Here is a 10,708-nt window from a genome sequence, read left to right as displayed (position 1 = left end):
GTGCCAACTGGTTCTCAATCTCTATGAACTTTGCTCTCTCTCTCTCTCTCTCTCTCTCTCTCTCTCTCTCTCAGCCTCGTTATCGTGGGGTATTGATTCCTGAGAGGCTGACAGGAGATGAGCGAGGGTGATGTGCAAGGGAGGCTGAGAGAGAGAGAGAGAGAGAGAGAGAGAGAGAGAGAATGTCCTAATCACTTAATCACAATGGTGTCTGTTGTTGTTGTTTTTTTAATGCAAGGAAGAAGGAACTAAAGGCCAGGAGTCCGCAAGATTGTTCCCGCCAAAGCCTGACTATTTTTTTTTTTTTTTTAATTTCGGGGCAGTCTCTCGAAGTGACAAGGTTAACTAAAAAAAAAAAAAAAAAAATGACGATACTGAAAGTCGGAACACGTGAACACATAAAGTTAAACCCAAAGAGTACCTGACAAACGCCTATAGTCATTTTACTCTAACTTGGTACAAAAACTGCCATCTTCCCATCTCGAATTTTAAGTTGTAACATTGACGTAATATTAAAATGATGCTAGTCATGAAGAAGTTGTAAATGAAAAGAATATTGAACAGCAGCATTGTCTTGTGAGCTACGTGAAATGAGTACAAAAGGACGAAAATCTGGGCCAGGATAAGGTGAATGAACTACAAGTAGGACTATAACAGTTGCAAATCGTTGCACAAGGGTCCGTATTCTCGGTTAAGGACGCTCCCTAACACCTCTTCTTTGGCAATATCAATCTGTATGTAATTCAAGCTGAATGTGGTGGTATCTGACATGATTTCAATGACACAGAACAGGATAATAAGGAGTAATAAACAAAATAAATCGCTCAAGGAAAGGTGTTAGGGAGCTTCCTTAATCGACGAGAATATGGGCCAAAGAAGTGTTTTCGACGGGGGTGATGACCACTTTTCACCGCATATAAATCTCCATTATATTTATTTATTCTTTCATTCATTTAGTCTTAGGGTCATTTAGTTCTGGTTGAGTCTTTCTGTTTAATATTCAATCTAATTTTGCCGTGAAGTATTTATCGGTCAATCTCTTTAGTCTCCTAAGCCTTATAAAACAGACTCACAGTAAGAATAATTTAACACATGGAATTAGCAAGTAGGCTATATAACATAAGAAGGCATCAACGAACTTAAAAGAGATTAAAACGTACATCCCTTCAATCTTTTTGAGTTAAACAGTATGGTGGAAGTACGGAAAGAAAAAAAAAATACTTCCGAGTGTTATAACCATTATTTTCACATCATAGAGCAAATTAATTTGTGTGTGTGTGTGTGTGTGTGTGTGTGTGTGTGTGTGTGTGTGTGTGTGTGTGTGTGTGTGTGTGTGACATGTTTTCAAGAAGCAGTTAAACAAAAAATTCAACTTATTTACTCTCCCAAGCTACAAAAAATAATAATAATAATAATAAAAAGAATAAAAAAGGCCTGTAAAAACAAGTACGGCATATCATCAAAAAGGAATTATAATCACTCTAAACTATATCATATCCCATAGGCTAATCTGGTGGGCTGCGTATGACATGTTTTTCAGAGGAAGGGGAGGACGACCAAGGGTTTGATAAGAGACTGTCAAAACACGAACCACGGGACAGACAGACAGAGTGGGTGTGGGTACCGGCTAGATATATATGATCCACGCTAGCCAGACATGATCTATACAAGCCAGACATAAATGATCCACCACAAAGGGGAGAAAAAGTTATATACTTGGATCTACGAGGGCCAGGTGCTAAGATTTCATTGTCCACATCATTTAAGGTAGAGACCATCCTACGTCCCTGGAAGCGTTTACACACACGCGCGCATTCACAAGCACACACACACGCACACACACACACAATGAGAGAGAGAGAGAGAGAGAGAGAGAGAGAGAGAGAGAGAATCTCAAACAAGAAAGCCAAGAGAAAAGTCGCAACAGAGAAAAAACGCAGAAAGGGGGTACTCTTCCAAAGTTTCATGAATTGAGGCTACTTATAATAATGGTCTCCGTCCCGGCCCGTCCGTCACAAAAGGCAGTCTTCAGAAACTTTACCCAACAGCGTCCCTGGAGCGTAATTCTGGTTGGCATAGGAGACCTCGTACGAATATTATTTTACTTTTTTCTTTTTTTGGCAAATTTCATTTCAACCCCTTCAAGTCTTTTTTTTTTTTTTTTAATTCTTTGCATACTTCACTACAACCCCTTGAAGTGCGTTTTTTATTTTCTTTGCATATTTGGCTTCGTCCCCTTTAATTTCAATGCCTTTTTTCCCGTTTTTTTAAATTCTTTGCATATTCCATCTCAACCCTTTAAACCCGACAACGTACCGTACTAAAGTTTTCAGCTCTTCAAAATCTCCTGAAGTTCGTACACGGTTTAAGGATACTTTTCGAACTGGAGGGGTTAGATATCGCCTTCATTACCTACTTTACTGAATAAAATCGTCTGGAGGTTCTAACAATAAAATAATACGTCCTCGGAGTGCATATTCTAAGCTGACAATCCCTAATTCCATTCTCAGTTGATGGCACTATAGTCAGACTGGATTATCGATTGACTAGTAACCAAGGAGACTCATCCCTTCCTCACAACCAAGGCTCATCTCATTTCAAGCAACGAGTAAGAATCCAAACTAAGGTAGGATTCCAGTGTTTGTCAGGTAAGAACATACTAACTCCAGTTCTGTTTTTAACACCTGATAATTTGCACCAGTAACACACACAAAAAAAGCAAGGTGTAAATCTGTAAAATAAACCGCTACGGAAAAAAGGCTACGATGCCCAGATGTTTGTCAGGGTCCTAGTCACTCAGTTGGCCAAGTGATGGGAATTTGAAAGAAAGCGGTCCATTTTGACGCCTGAGTGTTTGGGTGGAGGACAGCGAGAGTGGGAATGAGAGAGGATGAGAGACAGGTGGGACAGTGGTAAGGAATGGCGAGAAAGAAGAAAAAGTGAGAGGAAAATGGTGAAAGAGTGGAAGAATAGAATTTTGAGAGAGAGAGAGAGAGAGAGAGAGAGAGAGAGAGAGAGAGAGAGAGAGAGAGAGAGAGAGAGACAGACAGACAGACAGACAGACAGACAGAGACAGAGACAGAGACAGACAGACAGACAGAGTCTGAGACAGAGACAGACAGACAGACAGACAGAGACTGAGACAGAGACAGACAGACAGACAGAGAACCTGGCGAAAGGTACCTCAATCAAGAAGGAGCAACGGTGAGCTCTAGAGAGACTATTATTTTATGAACAAAGGCATTACTGTATCCACAAGGTTAGCTAGCCTACCCACCAGCAAGGCCTTTAAACAGGAATAACAAGGAGAGACACATCTACGGTACCTACTGACACAAGCAGGATTGTAGTGTTCAAGCAGGGAGGCAGAGGCTAAAAAACAAGAGAAATACCGGTACGAGAGAGACAAAAAATGACTAATTCACCACTCTCTCTCTCTCTCTCTCTCTCTCTCTCTCTCTCTCTCTCTCTCTCCTACCGTACGACTGAGACTTACATCATCTAACAGAACTGTCGGTAAATTATATACGGTACTTATTTTTTCATACTCTTGCGTCAACTGATGCCTGAATATGAAGTAGTAGAGGGAGACTGGTTCTTATTGTCTGTGTGTGTGTGTGTGTGTGTGTGTGTGTGTGTGTGTGTGTGTGTGTGTGAGAGAGAGAGAGAGAGAGAGAGAGAGTTGACAGACAGACAGACAGGCGGATTACTAGACACAGATAAATAGATACTGACATATAGATAAAAAGATAGATATAAACAGACATGGGCGGACAGAAATAGGCATACAGAAAGATAGGTCGATAGACAGATAGATAGACTGACAGATAAATAGACAACAGATTGATAGAACAGACCGATTGGTAGATAAACACATAACCTATACAGTTAGACATTCAGACAGATTCGCACCCACACCAATCACCCAAGGAAGAAGGTAATGTCAAAATGTGCACGCCAAACACCATCAGCCCCTCAAGATGTACTTTTAGACCCTCGTAAAGCGCTTTCTAACCTCTAATGACCCTCCCACTCACAGTTAAGGGCCGATTCGTGACAAGCAGGACTTTTCTGGGGTATTTACGGCTCTCATATTATCATTTGGTACTTTTTCCTATATTTATGGCTCTATTTTTATGATCTGGTATTTTTCCCCATCTTATCCCATCCGTACGGTGAGTCATAGGAGCCTGAGGGACACCATCACTAACCCTACTAAGATCTCGCAGTGTTTTATTCCAACTAAAGCCAATTATTTCACTTCAGCTATAAGTCAAAACAGCCTGAGGGTTATATGGATACAAAAAGAGTGTCATTGTGTTAAGAATCAGAGAGGGTTGGGATGTTGCAAAGACCGTACTTGCATACATCGATACTTAAAAAAATAAATGGTTGACTTCGAATATGAATGGAGTTAAGAACCAACATACTTTTTTTTCTTTTTAACAATTTATCTGGATGTTCCGATAATTCTTTGGACATAATTTTCTTTTCATTTCGAGGCGTGAGGTCCTTGTATCTACTCTCTCTCTCTCTCTCTCTCTCTCCCTGTCACCTATCTGGAATTCTAGGGCAATGAGGCCTGATAGCGACACAAAATTACAAGCTTTCTTTCCGTTATTAATTTCTCTCCATACCTCACTCCACCCACCCTCTCGCTGACGTCACATGTTATTAGATCTTTTCATTTGTTATTCTCTGTGTGACCTGAATGTACCTAATCTTAGCCAGTTCCATCCACCTCCACCCATCCCCCTTCTCCACCCATCATCACTCCTCCACTCTTCCCCACCCACCCACCATCAAATTTACCCCCACCCTCCCACCCACCCATCTTCATCCAACCCCACACACCCACCACTCCCCCTCTCCTCCTCTCCCCACCCACCCACCACTCCCCCTCTCCCCACCCACCCACCTACTCCATCTGTCCCCCTCTACCCCTACCCACTCCCCCAACCACCCACATTCACCCACTGTCGACTCACGCACACCCACTCCACCCTTCCTCTATAATCATCATCCATCTTCCACTCCCTCTCTCATTTTTACTTGCCTTACATCTTTTTATTCGCTTGCTGTTCAGTTCATTGATTGATTTACTGCCACTAGGAAGAAAAAGAAAATGAAAGCTCCACCCAAGGTTACTACTGCTACTACTACTACTACTACTAGTAGTGTCCTACTACTACTACTACCACTACCACTACTACTACTAGTAGTAGTAGTGTCCTACTACTACTACTACTACCACCTATATTCCATTATATCCCATTTACGATCTCTCTCTCTCTCTCTCTCTCTCTCTCTCTCTCTCTCTCTCTGTCTGCCTAAAATTGCCATCTCTCCATCTTGAATGCTCAGTTGTAACAACAGATAAACACCAGAGTATGATGCTAGTCACGAGGGAGTGTTTCGGTAATGATATACAGCCGTAGTATTGTGTTTTCCTACACTGAGCTTTTTTTTTTTTTTTTTATGTGTCCTACTCTGGGCATAGGCTTCACAGCCTGCTCTCAAGGCCCAGTAGTCCTCCTACATACCATACACCTCTACATGTCACCTACGGAAGTAAGCTGCAAAAGGACGCAAATCTAGACCACGTTAAGATGGTACCGTAAGACTATAGATAGATGAATGAAGGCTATATCTAACTCCTCCAGATCGAAAAGTTTCTCCTTGGCCGAATGAAACTCTCTGTCGATTATATGAATAATAAAATGGAAAATACGTCATTGGAGTGAAGGGATTGAATACTTGCCTGAAAGTAGCTACGAAATAATATAAACCGAAATCGTTGTGAAGGGGTCATACTATACACTTAGCATATCAGGAAATCTTGACGGTATATTCTCCGTCAGAGTTCTTGTACACATAGATATACAGCGAGATAGCGTAACGGAGTGGCAGTCCCGAGATGGAGAGATGCATTACCTAAACCTTGCAGCTCTGTGACGCCTGTTTTTTTTTTTTTTTTTTTTAATGGCTCTTATTACCACCATATGATTTTATTCAGATTATTATTTTATGCTTAATTCTTGTTGCCATTAGATTTTATCCAACGTAAGAGAAACATCACATGCTGAAGAGGTTAATGAGGGCTGCATCTAATCCCTCCAGTGCTAAGTTTCTCAAACAAGTTAATCCAGAGCTAAGTTTCTCCAACAGACTAATCCAATGCTAAGTCTCTTTAACAAACAAATTCTTGAGATAATAATAATAATATATATACATGACATCCTCTTCCTGAAGGAGTTAACTTTGCCATCTCTCCATCTCATATGCTAAGCTGTAACAAGAGCTTTAGCTATCAGGGGAATATGGCGCTGATCATGAAGATAAGTAAAAATGTTAAGCCGTAGTATTATCTTATCCTGACACTGAGCAACTAAAAACATGTCGCTGAAGGCCGAAATGCTCCACCCAGTTAAAATGAATGACCTATAAATTGGATGAGGAAGGGAGAAGCCTGTCTTACTTAAATGGAAAGTCTGGTTGATGATGATACTGTACGTCTCTGGGCACTTTCCTGATATTTCCCTCTACTGTGGAAAGATTTGAATGATGATAAGCTATATTTAACTGGGAAATATGTTGGTAGTTCTGCTATTATACTTTCATGTTCCATTTCCTGGATCCTTTCCATTAAAGTATGTATTAGTGGAACATTTAGGGTTTCAATGATGATGATGTATAGATTTTACAGGTACACAACGACGTACATTCATGGACTTCCAAAACACACACACACACACACACACACACACACACACACACACACACTCAATGGCCGCCGGCACGCCTCCGTTTCCTGTCGCCCACAAAACTGCTCACAAAAATAACGTCCAACTTTACCATCAGGTCTCGCCAACAGAGCAAGGGCTAACTAAAGGACACCAAGTAGTATAATTACATCATATAACTGAGGTGGTTGGCTGTAAGCTGAATATAATCGTCCGTCGCAGACTGGAAAGTAATACGCTGTTCCCTATTTTCGGCTTAAATGCTATCTGTGAATTCAATTATTGGTGCCCTAGACTGCTGTTGAGAGTATTGATAGTCTGAAGTTAGCCGGAATATAGTCCAAAACTGGTAGCCGTGTCGGAGCTAAAAGGCTAAAGTAACTAACTCAATATAACTTGCGATAGCTGCAGATACACGCGGTTCCAATAATGCACCAAATATCTATCCAGTAAATGGAAGAAATCTAACCCCATTATGAAACCTGTGGGTATAATAAGGATACATCAGTTTCGACCAACATTGGTAGTCAAGATCTACAGACTAGTCTTTAGATCTTGATTGGTAGTCTTCTGGTGGGTGGGGATACGTTACTTCTTTCATCTTAACATACCAAAGCGATGAAGGACACCTACCGAGTACGGACAACTAAATATAACTGTGGTGAAGTTTAACACAGACAGCAAGATAGACAGATACAGTTGACTGAGAATGACACTAAGACTCTGCAGCTTGGGAACGCAGGAGTGTGAAGCTGATTTATGTACAGGTAGATTGATACACATACCGTAGATGCAGACTGACTGGACAGTACAGGTGTATGAACAATCTAGAAAGGCATGACTGTGAAGCTGGGACAGATCTTAAAAAATACAAGTAAGGGGGCATCACAAGTTGACAAGACTGTAAAGCTGTGATAGGCTAAACAAATGGATAAGCATCACCCAGACAAGCAGCCTCCATAAAGGTGAGCAACTTTTTTTTTTTTTTTTTTGCTTCAGAATTGTGATAGATACGTTAAACAGACTGGCATTCAACGATGCTGATAAACAGCCTATGTACTGATGATATATATATTTTTTTTAATGTTTTCGATTCCAGCAAAATATAAGCAAAGATTATGTGCAGATGACATAAACCACGAAACTATGCATCTATCAAAAGTTGATTCGAAGCTCCTTTATTTTTCGGTTGGGGCCACAAGTCGGGGAGCTTGTGTCGGCATCACGGAGCTTCCTGCGGCGAGGGAACTAACCGGCAACCAAACACGGACCCACCACATTCCCCCACCACAACCACCACACCAACAGCACCTCCCTCTCACCAACAACTACCACCAACCATGGGCACACCAACATCCCCCCACCATCACCACCACACCAACAACTCCTTTCCTCCTCACTACCACCACACCTACTGTATATTACCTCCCTCTCACCACCACCACCACCACATGAACATACCCACCACCATTACCAACCACGGACCCACAATCACCACGACACCAACTTTCCCCACCCCTCCCCAAAACCAACCACAGACCCACCAACAATCCCCACCACCATCACCGTCACACCAACATTATTAAACTCCCTATCACCACCACCACACAAACATCCTCCTCCCCCACCACCAGCACCCACGGACCCACGAACACTCCCCACCACCACCTCAACAACATTCCTCACCCCCCCTCCACCACCACCAATGCGTTGAAGTTTCTTTGGATTTTCTCCTCCCGACCCACCACCACGTACCGGACTGCCACAACTTTACACACATTAAGATAAGATGACTCAGAGTTATGACGTATCGACAAACTACACCTGACTACATAAATATACAAACTACTCCAAGTTGGCTTCAGACAGGTTACATAAATTATCACTACGTTACAGTGATTTATAACAGCTGGCCGAAGTACTACGATGTTAAAATTACGAAGCCTGTGTGGACAGTTTTATCCTAGCTACTTAAGAAAAAAAAAAAAGAAAAAGAAAGTTCTGCCATCTAGATTAATGAAAGGTAGGTTAGTCGAACGAAGATGGTTACAAAATTTATTACAGACTCTTCAACACTACCTTGACGGGCTTAAAAAGGGGGGGGGGGGAAATCCACGACTAAATAAAAGAAGCAGGATTTAGGTAACGTATACAGAATTATCACTACATTATAAAAATCAAAAGTCAATTGCGAGTTTGGATAGGGTTCCATTGTACAGAATTTTTACCTGATAACACAATATTCACGTTACACAAAAACCACCCAAATTACGACCCACATGTTACAAACTTAAAAAGATAGCTGGGGGAACAAAATGAGAAAATCTGATTATTATTTCTTACGTGGACTCTACACACCTACTGGGACTTAGTGATCGGGTGCCACATAACCTCCATCTGCTACGGTGAATTTCCTAAGGGGGACAAATGCAGGTTATTTGTATAACCACAACCGGTATGACACAATGATCAACAAATACTGAAATGCCAGTACATAAGCAGCTTTGCCAAAATAAAGTGCCATACGGGGCTTCGCTTGAGTGATGTTCAGACATAAAAATATCTCCCCAGAGTTTGACGAATACATAGCAGAAAAATTAAACCATCTGAAACAAATACTAGTAGAGATAGGGTTTTCATTTTATTTAGCCAGTTTTAAATTTTCTTCACACGGATATGGGAAGATAGTTGTTTCGTTGGCTGTGCATTGGGTGTGGAGATGCTATGGGGGTGACTGACTGACGGGATGCTGCTAGAGATGCTCCCGTATCCAAAGAGAAAGTAGTCTTACGATGATTTTATAGTTACGAAGCCGGTACGCATAATCCTCTGTTACAAAACACACAAAAAACTCCAAAGGAGCGGTGGTGAGGTGTATATTATCACCTTGTTACATTGATTACCAGTAAAGAAACATAATCATGTTTAATATTACGAAGTCTTAACCTGGTTACACAAGAGTAGAAAAATACAAGGCGAGTGAGTACAAGGAGCGGCACTGAGGCCTTCTCACTTAGCATAGCGCAACAAGTTTCAGGGGAGCGTCGCTAAGACACATCAACACAACTTTTAACCCTAGTTAGTTTTCACATGATCAACTTCAGCAGGCATTTAAAACTAATCCAGAGGTCATAAAAACGCTGAGAGAAAGCAGGTGCGAGGGGTAGGAGAGGTAGAGAAGGAGGGGAGGGGGGAGGAAAGGCCGGAGCGAACACACCTGAGTGACCCCGGCCAGGCAGGTAGGCAGGAGAGGCAGGAGAGGGGAGGTGACGCGACGTGAAACTCGCACTAACACACACTCACCTGCTACAGCGTAGGATCCTCTGTCTTCATCGCGGATTATTTGTCCCAACACCAGACACGATGGTATGGTCACACATAGTAAAACTAAAGAAAGCCACGATGTATAACACATTTTCATTTAATGTTCACACTAAAATTCACTAGCACATCTTCCCCAAACAGCGAGCGGGTAAGGACTGAGCGAAGAAGCTGACTGGAAGCTCTGATTGGTGTGAAGGCGCATGCGCACGGGAGAGGCCCTCCCACTCAGCGAGCGTTGTCACACTGGAAGCCAGGTATTGGAGAGGTCAGCCTCATATCTACGCCTATCTATTTCACTCTCATCAAAATCCCTATAAATTTTGATAGCTTTTCCATACGAGTCAACAGTAAACACAAGATGGAGGGAGAGTTAAGAGTTTTCGGCTATTATCCAACGCCGGCAACTGAGCGGGGCCGAGGCTGGTACGGTCAGGTACGCTGCGGCCGGACTGTTGTGTAAAGCCGTACCACAGTTCTTCACTTCTTCCCGTTCCTGTTCGTCTTTCCCCCCCAGCCGTGTAAGTTAGACTCCAAGGGGGAAACAAAAAAACATCGGCAATTTAACGTACAGCGCTGTTTCGTTGAAGTCTCTTGGCGTCACACTTCCAGGAAAGGCATTTTATACAACAACTTCAAAACTA

General features: G+C 42.1%; 1 protein-coding gene across 4 annotated transcripts in view; it reads right to left on the bottom strand.

Moving 5' to 3' along the window:
• Positions 1-10,202, bottom strand: part of mgl (low-density lipoprotein receptor-related protein megalin) — a 729,243-nt gene extending 719,041 nt beyond the window's left edge. For all 4 annotated transcript variants that reach the window (XM_080281751.1, XM_080281752.1, XM_080281753.1 and 1 more), the window contains exon 1: positions 10,047-10,202. In XM_080281751.1, the coding sequence (XP_080137877.1) occupies positions 10,047-10,164 (118 nt within the window). In that variant the 5' untranslated portion in view covers positions 10,165-10,202. The remainder of the gene's footprint in view (positions 1-10,046) is intronic.
• Positions 10,203-10,708: the final 506 nt, after the last annotated feature.

Source organism: Coenobita brevimanus, chromosome 91, assembly GCF_032717465.1.
Source record: "Coenobita brevimanus isolate Jiangsu-jjx chromosome 91, ASM3271746v2, whole genome shotgun sequence".
NCBI classification, from domain to species: Eukaryota; Metazoa; Arthropoda; class Malacostraca; order Decapoda; family Coenobitidae; genus Coenobita; species Coenobita brevimanus.
This window is presented reverse-complemented; position numbering and strand designations above follow the sequence as displayed.